General features: G+C 47.9%; 1 protein-coding gene across 9 annotated transcripts in view; it reads right to left on the bottom strand.

Moving 5' to 3' along the window:
- Positions 1-375: 375 nt before the first annotated feature.
- FLI1 (Fli-1 proto-oncogene, ETS transcription factor) overlaps positions 376-21,448 on the bottom strand; it is a 137,531-nt gene continuing 116,458 nt past the window's right edge. For 5 of the 9 annotated variants that reach the window (XM_021063121.2, XM_021063122.2, XM_021063124.2 and 2 more), the window contains 4 exons: positions 9,399-9,464; positions 6,914-6,973; positions 3,426-3,473; positions 376-2,359 (listed from right to left, as the gene is read on the bottom strand). In XM_021063121.2, the coding sequence (XP_020918780.1) occupies positions 1,830-2,359; positions 3,426-3,473; positions 6,914-6,973; positions 9,399-9,464 (704 nt within the window). In that variant the 3' untranslated portion in view covers positions 376-1,829. The remainder of the gene's footprint in view (positions 2,360-3,425; positions 3,474-6,913; positions 6,974-9,398; positions 9,465-21,448) is intronic. The other 4 variants (XM_084976620.1, XM_084976623.1, XM_084976625.1 and 1 more) reach the window with 1 other exon arrangement.

Here is a 21,448-nt window from a genome sequence, read left to right as displayed (position 1 = left end):
CCTGCCCTTGAACCGGGATTTATGCCATCAGCTGGCTTCCCTGCTTCGCAGGCCTTCAAGCCCAGGACAGAATCACACGCCTCTGGCTTTCCTAGGTGTCCAGCTTGCAGACTGTAGGATTTCTTGGCCTCTATCATCCGTGAGCCAAGTCCCTATAGTAAATCTCCATATATATCCTCTTGGTTCCGTTTCTCTGGAGAACCCGGACCGATACTAACAACCATAAAAACCACACCGATTTTGTGTTTTCTGCTGTGCGTGTGTGGGAAAAAGTTTTTGTGATGCCAGCAGAAGTCAATAGGAACCTTCCCCTGGGACCTGAGGAGGGAGAGGGGGAGAGAACGGTGGTTGTAAATAAGAGAACCGTATCCTCAGTTCTGAAGGAAGGTTGTACAATTTATTTAGTCGAATTATTTTACAACAGAGTTTTTGATGACATTGTCAGCTTAACACTTAACACAGCTTAAAAAAGTCAATGATTATCTGCAAAATTATAGATATTTTAATATCTAAAAAAATATTGCATATATAGGATAGAAAAATCCCTCATATCTGAATGGGAAAGTCAGGTTGTTCTTTTCCCAGTTTTGTGACTGCAGTTTGGTTATTTACAAACATTTCCAAAGAAAGGGACCATCTTTGTTTGTCCGTGCTCCAAGTTAAATTACTGAACCAGTGATCCTCTTTCCAGTTAACTCAGTGACATCAACATCCTCTCCACAACACAACAACATTATGCTTTTCTAAAAACTTGCTGTGAAAACGAACACACACCTCAAATGTACAGATTGACAAAAGATGTACAAATTACATTAAAAAAAATAACAACGACTGATTTGATAGTAACATTGTGTGACCGAGGTCAACTCGTTTCTTTATTCTTTTCATTTTTTAATTATTTATTTTTAATACTGTGAGATATAGGAAAATAACTCTGCATAATTTATACAGTAAGTTGCCTCCTGGTTGGTGGACCCTGGACTGGTCTTCTGACAAGCGCACAGCACTTGCGAATCTGTTTGTTTTTAGAAATCCCTATGACTTTTCAAAGTTCTGGGACCCACTGTCATTATTTTAAAAACACACACAAAAAGTTATTTACCTCTCCGTCTTTTAGGAACGGCTGCATGTGCATTGGCATTTCTTAGTTCATACCTGGACTATTTCTAGAGAGAATGGTCAGCCTAGTGCATTTCTTGCTATCACTGAGAGGGATTTTGCAATGCCCGTGACTTCTTAAATACACACTAGTTCTTTCTCTTAAATTCCAGTTGGGTGAAAACTTCACTGGTCTTACAACCAATGTTCCAGTTGCCATCCACTGAATTAGGTCTTCCTAAGATAAAATAAGAAGCTTCTTGCCTCTATTTTCAGTTAAGTCTCAAACCAGAGCAGAACTGGTTAAGTCCATGATTATCATACTGAACCCTTCAAGGTCCAAGATGAGACCCGTGTGTTGATAAGAAACTGCTTTGGTCCTAAGAGTATACAGAAGAGCTACAGTTTCTTTCCCAGAACCATAACACAAACCATTCCAGTCATCTAAATAGTCAACTTGTAAAAGGACAAGAGATCAGGAATCCAAACCTGGTGTACTGGCCCATGGAATCATCCATCATCTCTTGGTTCAAGGTAGAGGAAACGATAGCTACCCAACATAAGAAAAAAAAAAAAAAAAAAAAAAAGAGGATTGCTTTTTAAAGAACAAATAAAAAGGTTTCGTCCAACAAAAAAGAAACATGAAGGTTTTGCTTTCTCTGCAAGGCCACAAAGGTCCAACAGGAAGTGTGAGGGAGGGGGCTTCGGCGAGAAGGCCACCGTGGAAGCTTCTAGTAGTAGCTGCCTAAGTGTGAGGGCACGTGGGTGTTGGGATGGCGAGGGACGTTGGGGCTGGGGTAGAGCCCACCCGTGGGGGAGGTCCAGTATTGTGACGCGGCTCCAAAGAAGCTGGAGGAAGTCACCGGCATGGCGGACGGGTGGGGAGGGACAAAGTTCACCTTCTGTTGGTGGGCGTGGTACGAGGGCATGTAGGAAATATCAGAAGGGTACTTGTACATGGACGACTCGGTGGGGTGTGGCTGCAGCGCCTGGGCGATGCCGTGGAAGTCAAACTTGTAGGCATACCTCTTGCCGTGCACTTTGGTCATAATGTTTTTATCGTAGTAGTATCGGAGGGCCCGGCTCAGCTTGTCATAATTCATGTTGGGTTTGCTCTTCCGCTCCCCCCAGCGCCTGGCCACCTCGTCGGGGTCCGTCATTTTGAACTCCCCGTTGGTGCCTTCCCAGGTGATGCAGCTGGCGTTGGCGCTGTCCGAGAGTAGCTCCAGGAGGAACTGCCACAGCTGGATCTGGCCACTCCCTGCGGGTGGTGAGGCAGATGGGAGAAGAGAGGCTTAGCCTGGGAAGTCGGAGCCCCGCCTCGGCAGTGCCAGGGTCCCCTCCCCCTGGATGAGAACCTCTTGATTTCCTCTGATGGTCAGAATCCACCTGCCCCTGAGACTGGCCTGATCGGCAAGGTTGGATCTTGAGAGAACCTGCCAGGGACCTGGCGGAATCTGCCCAGAACCAGCTGTGTGGTTTGGGGAAAGCCACCTCCCTCCCCTTTGGGCAAGAGGCTTGACTCTCTTCTTCTATGAGGGCCTGGATCCCTGTCTATTCTTTACTTGGTGCTGAAGTCTCCCAGAGGCCCAGGGAGGAAGGTGTGACAATGCTTTTGAGTGATGGGATCTGGGCTGCTCCTTAGCCCTGTGCTTGGCTCTCGGCTCTAAGTTCCACAGAACAGAACCTGAGCCGGGAGAAAAAAAAAAAAAAGAGGCGAGGGAGTTGGTGGCTTCTTTGTCCTCTGAGCAGGAATGGCCAGCCCTAGGGAATAACCTGAGGATGTGGGCAGCATGAGTTCCCTGGGTGGGAAGGTGCTGGGTTGGACTCACTCTTGCAAAAGTTCTGTTAGCTCCTGGAGGGGGGTGTGCTTGGTTTAGAACTCCTTTGAGAGTTATTTTAATAACATACCCTTAAAATGCATTGTCAGGTTTATTTTATCTGTTTTCATGAAGCCAGATAATGCTGCACCAGTCTCTAAAGTCGAGACTATCATATCCTTGGAATATGCATTCCCTTGGGTCTGGCTTGAGGAAGATCACTGAGAGCTGGTTGGAACTGTTCCCTGTTCCCCCACCTCTGCCTGTCTTCCTCTGTTGAAACTTATCTCAACCTCAGTGCAAACAGGCAGGACTGATAGGTTTGTTATCCAGAAGCATCGTCAGCGAATGGCCATCATCAGCACTTAATGACAAGCCCTGTCCTCTCAGGTGTCATACAACTCAAGGAAAGAAGTACATGTTACTCCCCATTGGGGGTCTGAACGTAAGACTCATGAAACTATGGAACATTCTGGAAGACAACCTCTCAGGCCAAAGTAAACTCACCGGGATTGGCTAGGCGACTGCTGGTCGGGCCCAGGATCTGATAGGGATCTAAGGAGACAAAAAAGGAAATTTGCTTCACTGTTATTAAAAATATAAAGACAACAGCATTAACAATAAGAATACCCCCAGGGGTTTATATTTTTATTTCGATATCATCAGAAAACGGCTGAGCTTTTGTTTGCACACCTCGAAGATCCTGATCAGAGTTAGGGTCTTGACCCCCGTGATTGCAGAAGCGACAGAAAAGAGTAACGGTATCATTTTTTCATATTTGAAAATGTGGAGGTAATGCTGTCATTACCGAACACAGAATAATAAAACCGTTTGGAAAGGAGCCGGGTGATATTCAGTCATCATGAGGAAGGTGCAGGATGGCTTACAAAATGGGCTTAAGGAAGGGCAGATGACGACGGGTCTTGGATAACTACCTATTCTGAACAACCTCATACCACACATTTCTCTTTTTCTTCTTTTTTTTGGGGCTGCACTGGCAGCATATGGAGGCTCCCGGGCTAGGAGTGGAATCGGAGCTGTAGCTGCCCACCTGGCACCACAGCCATAGCAACACCAGATCTGAGCCTTGTCTGTGACCTGCACTGCAGCTCATGGCAACGCCAAATCCTTAACCCACTGAGTGAGGCCAGGGATCAAACCTGTACCCTCATGGCTACTAGTCGGGTTTGTTAACTGCTAAGCCATGACGGGAAGTCTTTTCGGGGGGGGGCTCTTTTTCTGATGTTGCATCAACATGCCTGAAATCAAGCAGGCTGGTTTCTAGTCCAATTAAGTTATAAACTAAATATCTAAAATAGGGCACAAAGAACCTATTTATAAAACAGAAACAGACTCATAGACATAGCAAGCAGACTTGTGGTTGCCAAGGGGGAGTGGGGAGAGAGTGACATGGATGGGGAGTTTGGGGCTGGTAGATGCAAACTATTTAGAATGGAGAAGCAATGAGGTCCTACTGTACAGCACAGGGAACTATATCCAGTCTCTTGAGATAGACCATGATGGAAGATAGTATGAGAAAGGGAATGTACATATATTATTGGGTCACTTTTCTGTACTGCAGAAATTAGCAAGACATGGTAAATCAACTATAACTAAAAAAATAACTCATTCGGAGTTCCTGTCATGGTGCAGCGGAAATGAATCTGACTAGGAACCATGAGGCTGCAGGTTTGATCCCTGGCCTCGCTCAGTGGGTCAAGGGTCTGGTGTTGCCGTGAGCTCTGGTGTAGGTTACAGACACGGCTCAGATCTGGCCTTACTGTGGCTGTGGTGTAGGTCAGCAGCTGTAGCTCCAGTTTGACCCCTAGCCTGGGAACCTCCATATTCCACGGGGGCGGCAATAAAAAGCCAAACAACAACATCAACTCATTGGACAGTCTCTGGGGATTGGTTTTCTCATTTGCAAAAGGATGGGCTGGGCTCCTGGATTCTCCAGTTCTCTTCTGGTACAATCTTCTATGATTTTAAATTTGGAAAGGTCAACGCCAACCAGAATTTGTATTTTAGCTATAAAAGGACTATTCATAATACATCAGTGTGCTTATAACTTATATGGTTACTTAGCCATAAAAGAAATCTTTGCAATAGTAGCTTACGGGAGGTTTGTGTTTTTTTCTGGTGAGGAAATCATTGTTGGAAAGATGGCTCACAACTTGGCCATGCCGTCCTATGTTTGATACAATTCTAGCATTTTTATAATTACAATTGTAATTTTAAAAAATCAACATCATTTGAGGGTTTTTGCTTACAATCACAAATAAACTTGAAGAGTCCTTAAGACCTCTTAGTCTATCCCTTCTTATCCACACGGTATGACAACTAAAATATTTTTGGCAGGTAATGGTCAAATAAACTTGAAGAGTCCTTAAGACCTCTTAGTCTATCCCTTCTTATCCACACGGTATGACAACTAAAATATTTTTGGCAGGTAATGGTCAATTTTGTTGTTGTTGAGGATTCTTTCAATCCTGTGTCAAATCCTCTCCGTCTGACTGTGTCTCAGAGTCTGCAAGTTCTTAGCTTTCCTGATGAAATGTAGGTCAACTTTCTATTGCTTATCTTCAGTGGCGATGGAAAATAATGTCTCTCCATCCCAAAGCAAAATGGCTTGTTTGGAGCACACAGCTTGGCTGTGTCCCACAGAGAGGGTAGACCTGGGCTGGGGAGGGGGTACAACAGCTGGGCCCTTCGCAGAGAACAGAAGGAAGGCTTCTCCAGAGGGCAAACTGGGACGTTTGAGTGGAAGATATAGAGTGGGGGACACTGGCTCCAGTGGTGGAATGGGGCCTCATCAGGTAGTGAGCGCCCCATCACTATAAGCATTCAAGTAGAGCGCACATAATTATAAGACTGAGATGTGATAGGAGGATGGTATAGACCCAAATATCTCTAGGTTCCATTCCAATGCTAAGAGTCTCCAGTTTTCTGATTTTATTTTAACTTTGTTTTTTAAGATATTTAATTATAGTTGATTTACAATGTTTCATCAATTTCTGCTGTACAGCAAAGTGACCCAGTCATACATATGTGTGTGTGTATATACACATTTTTTCCTCACATTATCTTCCACTGTATTCCATTACAAGTGACTAGATAGAGTTCCCTGTGCTGTACAGCAAGACCTCATTGCTTATCCACTCCAGATACAATAGATGGCATCTACTAACCCCAAACTCCCAGTCCATCCCACTCCCTCCTCCTCCCCCTTGTCAACCACAGGCAAAAGATACACATAAGTTGACAGTGAGGGGATAGAAAAAGATATTCCCTGTTTTAAAAGTTCCTCTCCCTTAACTGTTAAGTAGATCCAGCACAGGTAAGGTTTGGTGAAGCCACTTGGGAGCCTGGGCTTAACAGCGCTCGCTCGCTCAGAAACCAGAGGTGGCTTTTGGCAAATCCTTTCACCTCTTTGGGCCTCAGTTTCTTTTTTTTTTTTTTTTTTTTTTTTTTTTTTTTTTTTTTTTTTGTCTTTTTGCCATTTCTTGGGCCGCTCCTGCGGCATATGGAGGTTCCCGGGCTAGAGGTCGAATCGGAGCTGTAGCTGCCAGCCTACGCCAGAGCCACAGCAACGCAGGATCCGAGCCGCGTCTGTGACCTACACCACAGCTCACGGCAACGCCGGAACCTTGACCCACTGAGCAAGGGCAGGGATCGAACCCGCAGCCTCATGGTTCCTAGTCGGATTCGTTAACCACTGCGCCACGACGGGAACTCCTCAGTTTCTTTATTTTACACAATGAGGCATTCTAACCTTTAGGCTTCTGCCACCTCGGATATTTCATGAGTCCCTACACGATTCCAGTGGCAGGTACCCAATTCCTGGATCTATAAGAGCGACAAACGTTAAGAGTCCATGAAAAGGCAGAGTGATGACAAATGCAGTGGATTGTCTAAATCCTCCTTGGGTGACCACGTGGAAGCAGTGGCCACACAGGAAGCAAAGGGGGGGGGGTTCACTTATCACGGACGCGTACCTGGCTGGGGCCGCTGTTCAGTATTCTTACTCATGGTCTGTGCTCCTGCAAGAGGGGGGCCTGCAACAAGAAGGAAAGGAAGAAGGTGAGTGCGGCCATTCTCGCCAGGGGAGGGAACAGCTCGTCAAATGCTCCCTGGCCCCAAGGAAGGACAAAGATGCTTTCTCATTCATTCATGCAATCCACTCACTCTTTTATTCATTTTATTTGATAAATATTTATCCAGAAGCTACCAAGTGCTGGCACTGTTCTCCATGCTAGAGATCCAGCACTGTATCAGCAGTTCCCGCAAGAACTTGCCTTTTATTTATTTATTTATTTGTTTATTTATTTTTTGTCTTTTGTCTTTTTAGGGCCCCACCCACGGCATATGGAGGTTCCCAGGCTAGGGGTCTACTTGGAGCTGTAGCTGCCAGCCACAGCCATGTGGGATCCGAGCTGCATGTGCGACCTACACCACAGCTCACGGCAAATCTGGATCCTCAACCCAATGAGCGAGGCCAGGGATCAAACCCGCAACCTCATGGTTCCCAGTTGGATTTGCTTCCACTGCGCCACGACAGGAACTCCAAGAACTTTCATTTTAATGGGGAGGCAACGATAAATAGTAATAAACAGGTAAGGCAGAGTGTCTGATGGCTGCACATTTCATTTTTATATAGAAAATTTAGAAAGGTCCTTCATGAGAAGGTGACATTTGAGCACAGGTCCCTTGAGCCCGTGTTTCTGTGTCTGCTGAATGCCCTCCAGGGTATCTCTCATGTACACACACTCTCTGCTCTTGTCATCATGTCTCCACGTTAGATCTAGATGCTTCTTGCACCGTCCAAGGCTTGGTCTGACTGGCACCCTCACCACTCCTCTCTTCCCGCTGACCCATCCTATGTTGTTGAGCCAGTTTAATCTCCCTAAACCACTTCACTCTACCATCCAAAAACCTTAGTGACTCATGGTTGGCCAAAGAATTGGGGTCTCCCTTCATAGCATCTCTGCACCCTCTTCCTTCCCTTTCCAGACCTCCTCCCCTTCATGCATCCTAAACTCCAGAAGCCCGAGTCCTCCCTGACTGTCAGAACTTGTCAGTCTTTCTTCTTTATTCTTTTTGTCTTTTTAAGGCCGCACCCATGGCATATGGAGGTTTCCAGGCTAGGGGTCAAATCGGAGCTGTAGCTGCCAGCCCACACCAAAGCCACAGCAACGCCAGATCTGAGCTGCATCTGCCAGCTACACCACACAACGCCGGATCCTTAACCCATTGAGCTAAGCCAGGGATCGAACGTGGGTCCTCATGGTTGCTGGTCAGATTCATTTCCACTGAGCCTGTCAATCTTGATGTCTTTCCCTGGCCCCATCTCTCCTGGAAGGGCTTGTCTTCCCTGTTTCTGTGGGTTCGAATCCTGCCTCTCCTTCCAGGGCCAACTCAAGTGGCCCCCGGTCCACAAGGCAGGCCTTCCTGATGCCACCCAGAGGGAGGGTGTGTGTGTGTGTGTGTGTGCAGGACTTCTCTTCCCTGCTTGAGAGGTTGGCCCATGTCTGATTCACCACTGTGAACCCCACAGTGCCAAGAGCTTGGTGCAGAATACACAAATAATCCATATTATTATTTTGTCTGTTTAGGGCCGCAGCCACAGCATATGGAAGTTCCCAAGCTAGGGGGTGAATCGGAGCTGCAGCTGCTGGCCTTACACCACAGCCACAGCAACACCAGATCCAAGCCACGTCTGCAACCTGCACCACAGCTCATGGCAATACCAGATCCTTAACTGACAGAGCGGGGCCAGGAATGGAACCCGTGTCCTCATGGATACTAGTCGGGTTTGTTACCTCTGATCCACAGTGGGAAATTCCATGTTATTAAATGGGCTCTTGGTTATCACTTGGGCATTAATTTGTAATTCCCACTTCTTTCTTGAAAGAATTCCCTTCCTGTGCATGATATTTTACTCCTAGAGATGGCAAGATTGACAGATTCAGGGTCAGGAGTTTATGAGGCACTCTCTTTCCCTGTTCCCTTCATGGGGGACTTAGGGTTGGACGCCAATCCAAAGTGATGTCGGACCCCCTACTATCTCCTCATCAGGTTATCCCCCCCTCAGTCTTTCCCGAAATGGGGTGGGGATGCTGGGAGGACAATGCCTGGATGAGGAGGGAAGCAAAGTCATGGAGGGTCCTTATCACAACTTAAATGACAGAATCCAAAATCCAGTGATGTGTCATCCATCCAGACCCTTGTCCTGAAAAATCTTCCAACTTCAAAAATTCTAAAACCAAATACAAGGAAACCAAACTCAAAGGTCTGAGTGAAAAGCCCCTACCCCTCAAGGACCCGGGAACACTGATAGGTCCTACACTGGCCATTCATGTTGATGTCCACTCCAAAAGCAGGACAACAAAGTGCCCACTCCTGTGCCTCCTTTACTCCTCTTCTCCACCCCGTCCTCAGAACAAGGTCTTCCTCCCAAAGAAGAGAATGGCATTTACTTACTTTTGTTGAGGCCAGAATTCATGTTGTTGCCCCATCCTCCTCTCCTGACCGAGTCATAGGAAGGGTCTAAGGGAAACAGCAAGCAAAGGTACATCAGCATCTCCTGCTCTTCAGAAACCTTGCATGAAGATGACCTTTCAGCCATCAGGAGAAATTACATTTAACGCAGCAATAACCTTTTAGGAGTTCCCGTCGTGGCTCAGTGGTTAACGAATCCGACTGGGAACCATGAGGTTGCGGGTTCGATCCCTGGCCTAGCTCAGTGGGTTAAGGATCCGGCGTTGCCGTGAGCTGTGGTGTAGGTCGCAGATGCGGCTTGGATCCCATGTTGCTGTGGCTGTGGTGTGGGCTGGCAGATACAGCTCCAATTGGACCCCTACCCTGGGAACCTCCATCTATATGCCGCGAGTGCGGCCCTAAAAAAAAAAATAAAATAAAATACCACTCAATAACCTGGTAAGCATCGCTAAATTCTGGAAGTGTACACTTCACAGGGGCAAAGGAAGCTAAGTGGAATGAACAGGGACACTGACAGGGAACCAAAGAAATGGAAGGAAGCCTGGATTTGAAATCATTGGGTTGGTTCGAGTTCTGGCCCTTCCCTCAGGTTTGTTGTGAGACCTTGGTTGAATCAACACATCCTTGTGCTGGGAGTTCCCAGTGTGGCTCAGCAGTAAGAAACCCAACTAGTATCCATGAGAATGTGTGTTCGATCCCTGGCCTCACTCAGTGGGTCTACGATCTAGCATTGCTGTGAGCTGCAGCATAGGTCATAGATGAGGCTCGGATCTGGCATTGCTGTGGTTGTGGTGTAGGCTGGTAGCTACAGCTCTGATTTGACCCCTAGCCTGGGAACCTCCAGAGGCTGTGGGTGCCGCCCTATTCAAAAAAAAAAAAAAAAAAAAAGGAGTTCCCGTCGTGGTGCAGTGGTTAACAAATCTGACTAGGAACCATGAGGTTGTGGGTTCGATCCCTGGCCTTGCTCAGTGGGTTAAGGATCCAGCATTGCCATGAGCTGTGGTGTAGGTCGCAGACGTGGCTCGGCTCCCGTGTGGCTGTGGCTCCGGCGTCAGCCGGTGGCTACAGCTCCGACTGGACCCCTAGCCTGGGAGCCTCCATATGCCGCAGGAAGCGGCCCTAGAAAAGGCAGAAAGACAAAAAAAAAAAAAAAAAAAAAAAAGACATCCTTGGGCATCAATGTTTTAAAATATGAAAGCGAAAGTTCACAGGATTTATCTACCCTACAAGATTGTGCTAATGTTATTACCTGAATGTCTGTGTGCCCTCCCCCAATTCATACGTCGAATTCATCACACCCCAGTGTGATGATGTTGGGAGGTGGGGTCTTTGAGAATAAGTCATGAGAGTAGAATGGGATTAGTGCCCTTAGAAGAAGAGGTCACAGAGGTAGCTCGCCTGCTTCCTGCCATGTGAGGGCACAAGAAATTAGCCGTCTGCTACCCAGAAGGGAGCCCTCACCAGAACCTGACCATGCTGGCACCTTATCTCAGACTCCTCACCTCTAGAAGGTCAAGAAGTACATTTCTGTAGTTTCTAGCCCCCAGCCGATGGTACCTTGTTACAGCAGCCTTAAAGGACAAAGAGGTCATACTCAAATGGGATAACATATGCAAGCAGCTTATAAGGTATTTTATAAATATAAGCTATGTTTAGAAAGAAAAAATGTCCAAAACCATGTGGGAAAGCGCTTCTTTTTTGCTTTTTAGGGCCACATTTGTGGCATATGGAAGTTCCCAGGCTAGGGGTTGAATCAGAGCTACAGCTGCTGGCCACAGCCAAAGGCACAGCAACATCAGATCTGAGCCTTGTCTGCGACCTACACCACAGTCATAGCACCGAGGGATCCTAGCCACACAGCTCACAGCAACGCTGGATCCTTAATCCACTGAGCGAGGCCAGGGATCGAACCTGCATCCTCATGGATCCTAGTCGGGTTCGTAAACTGCTGAGCCACAAAGGGAACTCCCTCGGAAAGAGCTTTAAGCAGCTCTGCACAGACAGGTAAGGTCCAGATTAAAGGTTCACTGGGAGAATGTCTCACAGCCCCGGCCATGGGGCCCCGGGCAGCGGCGCCAGCCCTCACTCCAGCACACTGATGCTGTGGGCACATCACGGGGTCTCCTCGGTCTCTCATGCTTTTCCATTGAGAGTGGATGACCACAGAGAAAGGAAAAAAGGCCAGAGGTGTGGCTGGACCGAGAAACAAAGAGCTGGAGAGATACTTCCCGCCTGGAAGTGCTCAGAAGGCTCCAGATGGCCTTGGCGGACGCCCCATTGATTCTGAGCAGTCATGATCCCAACCACTCTCTTGAAAGAATCCACATGTCCCCATAACCATGTTCAGAAATTGTTTCACTGACTGGCTGGAGACTGGAAACTCTTTTCCTTTCTCATGGTGGGAGTCCCGTTGAGACATGGAGCAGGAATAGCAGAGGAGCTTAAGGATACAGAATTATGACTTTCAAAGTCTTTCTACGGACAACAAAGCAACCATAAAAACCACGCGCACAAATGGAGCGCAAACCTCATCAAACAATGGTCAGACGGGGCGAAACGCAAACCAGCCTCTTCTGAGCCCCTCAGACAAATTAGAAGAACAGCAAAGATGGACTGGCCTGTTCTCATGGTTTCTGGCTAAGAGGAACCAAAAGACAGGACCAATTTTCTTGTGGAAAAAATCCACGTGCGGATGCACATTCCTCCTGGCTCTGGAAAAGCCAGTGCACTTTTAAAATTACAATCTTTAGCAATTGGCATGAAAAGCAAAACAGAAAGTGAAGGGGATGGAATTGGGAAGAGGGGAGGGACGGGGGCAAAAGAGAGACAAAGCTCGGCTCATCTGAGCTGTCTGTTTTTATTTCTATTTGACGTTTTTTTCCCCTCACGGTTCCCCCTGCAAATAGAGTCTTCTGCTAGCCCCCAAACCAAATAAAACAAAAACAAAGAACCCAGGGTGTTTGTGTTTACAAGCTTGGGGTGCAACTGACTTTCTCATGGATATTTGCCGGGCTGTCAGGTCAGCAGCATGTGTTCAAGGCCAGGGGACCCTCAGGGAAAGGCCAAGTTCTTCTAAGATGTTTCTTTGGTGGGTGGGTGGCAGTGGTTGGGGGGAGATGCCGGTTAGGCCTCCAGTAATTTATTTGGGACTGATTTCTGCAGTGTATTGTGTGTTTGGCCACCGAGTGGATGAGAGATAATATGAAAAAAGCTCCCTGTCCTTGCCTTTACACATGAGACAATAGCAGAGTGGGAGGAAGCATAGGTCATGTGCCAGTGGCATGCCAGAGGAAGTTAAGGGAGGAGAGGTAAGTGTCACTGGGGCCTTGTGACCTGAGTGAGGCCTCTTTGGCAAGCACATGGCAGAAGCTGTGGTGGGATATGAACGTGACAGATAGAAGGCAACCACATATGGGACTGTGGGGCTACAGCCGAGGGAAGCCGGCTGGAACAGAGGGCTGATGCCAGGCTCAAGTCCATGTTGACAGCCGGTCAGCAAACTTAACGGCCCTGGGTTCCAGGCAATGGAAACCGGGAGAGGTTTGGGGCCTGAGGCAATACTGTGAAAGCAGGGTGTGGCGGAGAGGGCAGCTTGGCGTGTGCGTGGGATGGATGGAGTGCTGGGGGAGGAAGGTGCATCAAGCAGGAACAGAACAGAAAGTGGAATAGAAAGTGACCAATTCATGCAAAAAGAAAAAGCAACTCACTGTGTTCCAGGAATTGGTGTGTGTTATCTCAGGTTCTGACTGACTGCGCTGATAAGATCTCTGACTCAAACAGTTTTAATTTTTTTTCTTTTGCTTTTTAGGGCCACACCTGAGACATATGGAAGTTCCCAGGCTAGGGTTTGAATGGGAGCTGCAGCTGCCAGCCTACACCACAGTCATAGATAGCAACGCCAGATCCGAGCCGCGTCTGCGAATTACACTACAGCTCACGGCATCGCTGGATCCTTAACCCACTGAGTGAGGCCAGGGATCAAACCCACATCCTCATGGATATTATTCAGGTTTGTTACTGCTGAGCCACAGTGGGAACTCCCTATGATCAATTTTTCTACTCAATCCTTAGTCTATAGGAGGCTTCCATTCTCTCTGGAGACTATGGCATACTCATTCAGAAGAACCTTTTTTTAAAAAGCTCAAATTATGGGAGCTCCTGTTGTGGCTCAGCCGAAATGAATCTGACTAGCATCCATGAGGTCGCAGGTTCAATCCCTGGCCTCATGTAGCGGGTTAAGGATCCGGTGTTTCCATGAGCTGTGGTGTAGGTTGCAGATATGGCTCATATCTGCGTTGCTGTGGCCGTGGTGTAGGCTGGCAGTTACAGCTCTGATTCCACCCCTAGCCTGGGAATCTTCATGTGCCATAGGTACAGCCTTAAAAAGACCAAAAAAAAAAAAAAAAAAAAAAGATATTAAGCTCAAATTATGGCTTTGGTGATATTGACTTCTTATCAACTTTTCTTCTTTGTCTTTTATTCTAACTCTGGGCAGCACAGGCATCCAAGAGGTACAGAATGGCTGGATACATTCCCTCTAACCCACAGAGGGTGGGTGTGGCTAGATTTTTTCCTAATCCTAAGTGCCCAATTGTGTCTGAAGTCCATGCCTTAAGAAGAGTCTGGCAGCTCCATCTTTCCCGAGATGTCTCCAGGCATGAGGAGGGCCACGGAGCTGGGGGCATGCAATCCCCCTCAGGCCTGCCTCAGGGGAAAGCCCAGCTGACGGGGCTTTTGAGGTCCCAACCAACCCTCAAGTCCTCTAGTAGGTAAAAAGGAAGGGACAGAAACAGAGAGGCTACCAGTGATCAGCCTGAACCAGCCTCAACGCCTCCTGTGGCGTTAACAGAGCAATAAACAGCAGTGGGCCATGCTGTAAGCCAGCGTCTTTAGGCAACAGTCTCAGCACAGAGGGTGGAATCAGGGCAGCAGAAGCCACAGGCTCCCTGCCACTTGCTCCTTCATTCCTACCTATTTGCATGGAAAATCCTGCCACTGGCTCCTGAGTCCACAAAGGACACCTGGGCCCATTTACTGAGGAGCTTGACAAATGCTCTCTGTGGGCACTGGAGTTTGTGTAAGATTCTTTCATTTTCTCCAGATATATGCCCAAGAGTTGGCAAACGTAAGATTTAAATGAAAGCCAGTGCTTTTGGAGTAAGTCCCACTGCAAGGACAAAGCTGAGATGGAGAAGGCCAAGGTTAAGAGCTAACGTCTGGCACTCTGCCTTAGAGATTTGAAGCACCAGGGCAGCCTCGCAGATTAAATGAGGCATCCAGGCAAAGTGCTGGCCCAGTGCCCAGTGCAGTCAGCCTCGGTAAATATTAGCAATTAAGAATATTCCTGTATTTACATCATTAAATACCTAAAAAACATTCAGACCCAGAAACACATCTGCCAGCCCTACTAAGGGCACGTTAGCCTCCTTCCCCTCTCTCCATCCCTCTTACTCTGCTTTACTTCTAATTTTTCCACTTATCATCTAAAATTTAATCAATAACTAATCTGTGTTGTTTATTGTCTCCATCTTCTGCCTGAATGTCAGGTCCACATCTGTAGAGACCCCTCCTCCGTTCTCTGATAGAACCAAGAACCTGGGACAATGCCGAGCACAGAGTGAGTACAAGAAATATTTGTTGACTGAATGAATAAACTGGGCCAATATTTTCTCCTTCTTGCTAAATATACCCACTTCCTCTTGCTGGTCACTGGTTTACTCGCTGAAGGGGAATCAGAGCCCCTACCCCGACTCCTCCCCACTAAATGAAGAATCCAGGTGATGGGGAATGTAGACTATTAACTCCGTGTGCCTTCTGAGCAGAATGGACAACAATTCGCCTAGACGGAGAACTTGTCGCCACAGGGAGGTCCAGGACTAGAGGCCACTCACTTAAGTGACTTGCATGTTATTTTATATATATCTTAACAATGTCACTGTTGAAATGAGGGCTTATTGTTTTTCTCCTAAAAGTCATATGAGTGAGAACTTAGCAGTGTGGTCAGTGCTAGTCTCCCCCCTGCCCCCACACACAGAGAGAGAGAGAGAGAGAGAGAGAGAGAGAGAGAGAGAGAGAATCTGTCTATAACCAAAATGGAAAAGCCTGGGCCCGAGAGTTACCCAACAACTCACATTTCTGCACAAACACTCTCCCTCCCCGGGCCTGACGCCCAGCTGTGTCAGTGCTCCCTGGGTCCTGGCCGCATGTGGGGAGGTCCCCTGGGGGTGTGCCTGGTCCACGAAGCAGCCTGAGCCTGAGCCTGCCCCCCCCCACCGAGCCCCCAAATACGGTGCGTGCCGTCTGCTCTCTCTGAGAACTGACTTCTGAAAACACACGGTTAAGCTGGCAGCCAAAGGCACGGTGGGCAAAACTGTGACCTTTGGGGACCAGCAGAGCAATTGGGCTCAGAACCTCTGTGTGGCGGCAGAGGCTCTGTCAGCAGCAGATCACCCTTGACACGCGGTACCTCAGTGAAGGCGGACACCCCCTGGCCCCACAAGATAACCAATCCTACTGTGACGCCTTTTCACAGGATTCCTCCTGGAAGGGCTGGAGCCTGTGGTCCCAGGTGGTCCTGCCAGTGACTTTTGCCAAAGCAAAGAGAGACCAGAGCCTCATTGTGGGGAGTCTAGGCGCTGCAAGGTATTGTAGCTAATTCAACCTCTTGGATGTTATGGTCAGAACAGTATCTCCACTATGGGACGCCCGGTGTGGCTGAATTTGACACTAAATGGCCTCTTAGATTCCAGGGGAGCCTCCCCGAGGAGGGAGAAATGTGAGCATGGAAGTTTGTTTCTGACAAATCCTTGTTGGAAGGGGAGCCCTGTCTCTGGACGTGACCTTCTCACAGACATCCCAGTGTTAGCTCGGCTTCTGTACGATAAATGGGTCCTAGAAATGCGGCCAAACATCTCAGGAAAGACATTTCTTTCTGCTCTGATGCCGACCGTTTGCCCTTGGAAGGCCCGATGTCCCAGGCAACACGCACAGCTCCCCACTTTGTCATGACCTCACCCGGAGGCCAGAGATGCAGAGACACCAGCTCACAAAAGCCTCTCTCTTCGTCCCTCACGACCTAACACCGTGCCCTCAATGACTTGATGGAAAGAGATGGATTTTCCCTGAAACTTCTCTTTGAATTTCTGGTTGGCAGTACCTAGCGCTGTTTATCCTTGGAAAGCCCAGCTTCTGAATGCAGACCTTTCAGCAGACGCAGGGGCAAGGCTGCTCCCGCTCAGACCAGAGGCTTCTCTCAGTCCCATCCAGACTTCCTTTCTCAGAAGAGTGAGGGTACCGAAGGAGAAAAGCTCTGACAAAGAAGACCTCAAACCCAAAGCCTCAAATTTCCCAAGAAAAAGCCAAGCCCACCAGGAGGAAGACCCATCACCCAGAAGGTCCCATATCCACGGGGCAGAACCCTTGCTGCTGGGAGAGGACTGGGCTGGGCAGTCCTCCGAAACCCCGCTCCCTCTGAGGCCCCCGGTTACAAGATGTCCAGTCTTTGAGGAGGAGCAGGCTCTACTGGCCACCAACCCAAATCTGCTGCCCTCTGGGCTTTCCTTCATGCTGTGCCGCACCCATGACAGCCTGCCTGCTTCTTGAACCTTCCCGACTCGGGACCAACCCCCTGCCTGCCCCTATCTCCCTATGACCCCTGCTGGTGAGCACAGCAGATGTCTGACCTGCTGGCTGGACCCCCCCACTTCCAGAGCTGTGCAAAGGCACCTAGCCCCTGAGCTGTGAAGGTCACACAGGGCTTGGGTGCCCTGGTGAAGACACCCTTGCCCTCTGGCAGGTGAGTGGTTACGACATGGCGTTTAGAATTATTTCTCCCTGGGTTCAGATCCCAGCTTAGCCATTCACTCCGCTGAAGAGTCTTTTTTGGGGGGGCTGCCCTTGTGGCATATGGAAGTTCCCAGGCTAGGGGTCAAATCAGAGCTGCAATTGTTAGCCTACACCACAGCCACAGCCACAGCAACTCGGGGTCCAAGCTGCATCTGTGACCTATACCACAGCTCATGGTAATGCCAGATCCTTAACCCACTGAGTGAGGCCAGGGATCAAACCCACATCCTCATGGATGCTTGTTGGTTCTTGACCTGCAGAGCCACAACAGGAACGCCCTTTGCTAAACAATCTTGATCAGAAGGTTATGCTGCCTTCAAATGCCAGGTTCTGCTTCTCTAAAAAGGATTAATAACAGATGCTTTATGGGGTTGCTAGGAGGATTAAATATGCATTCGATAAATGGCAATTTAGAAATTGCCACAGTATGCATGCAGGCTACACAGTCTTGCTTGCACCCCTAAGGTGCTGGTCTCAGTGAATTAAGGTTAAAAAGCTCATTAGGGAAGGCTCTGGGAAAGAAGAGAAGCCTGTAGGAGGAAGGATAGTTCCATTCCTGTGCCCCTGGATCAGTGATTCCCAAATCAGAATCAAGAGTGGCTCTCTCACAGAAGAAGATCCTGGATCCCAGTTTGGAAGGTGGCGCAGGTGGTGGCTCTGGCTGCCCGCAAGTGTATTACTGGGCTGAGGAATGACAGCCTCCCCCTTGTTCCCAGATGTCAACTTCCCCTGTTCCCTGCCCAGACAGCATCAGAACCCTGGGCTGGGTCTTCACCTCCTTCCTCCATTCTTCAGCTCAGTGCCGCCTCCACTGCAGGGGGAGCTTATGTTCTAAAGAGCAACGGGGATCCTGGCTTCTACAGAGACTTCGGGAGGAGGGAAATATCTCAGGAAGGCTTTCCTCAAACTTGGAACTCACAGAAGAAGAAGAAGAAGAAAAAAAAAAAAACCCAAAAACATCCTGGATCAGATTTCCTTTGCTCAAGGGTCTTGTGCTGGAATCCAAACAGCCCCTCCGCCTCAGAACTGGCCCTGCTGTGTTGAGGAGAATGGAGCTACTGTTGATGATATTCCTCGTGCAAAGGGAAGAAAGGACACAGGAGAGAAATGCTTGCAAAAAACGGGTGACTTTCAAACATGAGAGTTTGCAAAGGCCAGTGGCACGTCTGCAGACCCAAGGCTCCCCGTGGACCTCGGACCTTTGCTTCACTTTGTTCCTCCTATGGGCTCTGCGTCTAAATGCCACTCACGTTTAAATGACCTCTTTATGTTGGTAAGGCCTCCAAGTGGGATTCGGGGGCCAGCCTGGAGGGGAAAAGCAATTCCTACTGACTAGATTAATTGGGTGTTGGCCAAAACTCCCTTCCACACTGAGCCATGCAGACGCAACTTAATTGCCTACTTCTTGGGTCAAAACTGCCTCAGGTTTAAGAGGCTTCCAGGTCGGAAAAAGGAAACCTAATAGCTCCCTTAGGGAAGCTGGCTTGAGGATGAATGAGAGACAGCCTGTGTTCAGCCCCCGGGCTCCTCCGAGACTGGGGTTCTGACCCTGTCACGCCCACGTTCCTCAGCGGGGTCGTCCTCACTCTCTTTGGTGATATGAGATACGGTCTTGCGTCTGCTGCACGAGTTAACTTTTGCATCTTTTTCTGCCAAAGTTCTGCAGGCCAATGCTCACTGGTGAGGGCCCTCACCAGTGTTGCCCTCGGCTGTTCAGCCTCCTGGTGTAACGCTTTGTGTAGTCAGGGCCCTCACTTGGTGATCATCTTTGGGAAGCAAGGGTCTATATCTTATCACCTTCATGCCCCTGACCCCAAGTCCTTCCCTTCCCCCAGACTGGGCTATTTTTTGGTTTTTTTTTTTTTTTGTTTTTTTTTTTAAGGCTACACCTGCAGCATATGGAAGTTCCCAGGTCAAATCAGAACTATAGCTGCCTGCCTACACCACAGCCACAGCAACTCAGGATCTGAGCCACGTCTGCCCACCTACAGTACAGCTCACAGAAACGCTGGATCCTTAATCCACTGAGTGAAGCCAGGGGTTGAACCTACATCCTCATGGATACTAGTCAGATTCTTAACCCACCTAGACACAATGGGAACTCTCTGGCTTACTGAACTTAGCAAACATCTCATGTCCCACCCGCATTTATTCATTCAACAACATTTTACTGAACCTCTACTAACCGGAGCCAGACACTGTTCTATGTGCTGAGAATACAAAGGTGGCTAGACAAACATCCTTGCTCTTGGAGCTGACACTCAAAACGAATAGTAAACTCCATCATACATTAGAAGGTGGTGAGTGCTATGGAGAAAAAGAAAACAAGAGAAGCGGAATAGGCAGTGCCGGGACCAGGGGAGGCCTCACTGATAACATGGTTGGAACAGAGATCTGACCTGTCTCATGTTATGAAAATGCTCTCCAAAGCGCCATGCTTTTCTTATGAAAAGCGACTGGGTCACCCTACATTGATCTCAAAGCCCTTCTGGAAAGGCGATCCCTTGTTATCAGTTCTTCACCTGCTGGGAATTATTTAAGAAATGAAAAAATGAGCTAAAAAAACCTTGTCAGTAACGTTTTGATGTTTGGGTGAGAGACAGTAAAAGGCAAGCTGAGCTTAGCCGATTAAAAAGGTCGGCAGGGAGTTCCCCCTGTGGCTCAGCGGAAACAAATCTATCAGTATTCACGAGGACACGGGTTCAATCCCTGGCCTCACTCAGTGGGTTAAGGATCCTACATCACAGTAGGTCACAGACAGGGCTTGGATCTGGAGTTGCTGTGGCTGTGGTGTAGGCCAGCAGCTACGGCTCCGATTCAACCCCTAGCCTGGGAACCTCCATATGCCAAGGGTGCGGCCCTAAAATGGTAAAAAGTTAAAAAAAAAAAAAGAGTTTGGCAATTTTTGCATACTTAGAATCAGGGTAATTGCAAAATCTTAGATGCACACTGACAAGGGATTGCCATTCAAATCAAGGAACGTAAAATTCCATCCCTTCCTACTATGTGCCTTCTGACCTGCCTCTGGAGTAGTTGGCAGGAAAGGGCATTTCTCCAGGGCCAGTGTGGAAGAAGGCGTTCTCCCAGAAGGAACACTCCATCTTCATCTTCGTGAGCAGGTGAGCAGGAAATACTTCCCTCTCTGAGCCCTGCATCCACACATCAAAAGCACAGGAGTTCAAGACAAAGAACTATCCACTCGTGGCAGGTGGAATGTGGTCTCACTTATATAATAGAATCCGAGGCTTCTTTTCAGGTTGGAAGGAAACTTCAGACATTATCTAAACCAGACATGCAAATTAGCAGAGGCCTGGAGGCCCAAAGCCTGAGAGAAAGCATATGTGGCCATATAAGAATTTTAATAGAAATTGAAAGTATGACTCAGACAAGAAAAAAATGCCTTTCTCTAAACTCCTCTAGGATATTGGGCAGGACTGATAATTATTGTACAGGCAGGCCAGAGACTTTTGAAACTCAAGGAGTTTTTAACATTATCCCATCTCTTTGGAAGAGGTGTACCGAAATCTTAGCACGTGTAACAGGTGTTATTGAGAGCTCTTAAAGATTTTCATGGGAAGGAATTCTATAATTTCTCTTTAATCCATTCCAAGCAGGGAAAGAGTTCATTGCCATGGAAAGAACTCTGGATTGGGGTTCACTGCCAATGATGAGCCATGTGAACTTAGGCAGGTGACAGTCTCTCTGTATCTCAGTCGACCTATCTCTAACAGGTAGACACGGGGAAAAATAATTCCTTTAAAATTTAAGAATATGGAAAAGCAAATGGCCTATTTAGTCCTCACAAGGTTCTTTTGAGAATAAATGAGATCATACATGTGAAAATTCTTTATACAGGCCAAAGCATCCTTTAAGATTATAAGCTGCTACTCTTTCCCAGAGTTTTATTCCTTGGAAATAGAAGTTAATCTTTCTTGTGTTGATCAAGGCTGATTTCTTCTGGTTCTTTGTTTGTTTTCTTTTTTCTTTTCTTTTTTTTTTTTTTGGTCTTTTTTAGGACTGTACCCAGCCATATGGAAGTTCCCAGGCTAGGGGTCAAATTGGAGCCATAGCTGCCAGCGTACACCACAGCCACATCAATGCCAGATACCAGCCACATCCACCATCTACACTGCAGCTTGCGACAATGCCAGATCCTTAAACCATTGAGTAAGGCCAGGGATCAAACC

This window comes from Sus scrofa, chromosome 9 (genome assembly GCF_054392235.1).
Source record: "Sus scrofa isolate SSC_HxYL_T2T_F1_AM1 chromosome 9, Sscrofa_HxYL_maternal_Yorkshire_Landrace_v2.0, whole genome shotgun sequence".
Classification (NCBI taxonomy): domain Eukaryota; kingdom Metazoa; phylum Chordata; class Mammalia; order Artiodactyla; family Suidae; genus Sus; species Sus scrofa.
The sequence above is the reverse complement of the archived record's forward strand: the minus strand, read 5'-3'. Positions and strand labels throughout refer to the sequence as shown.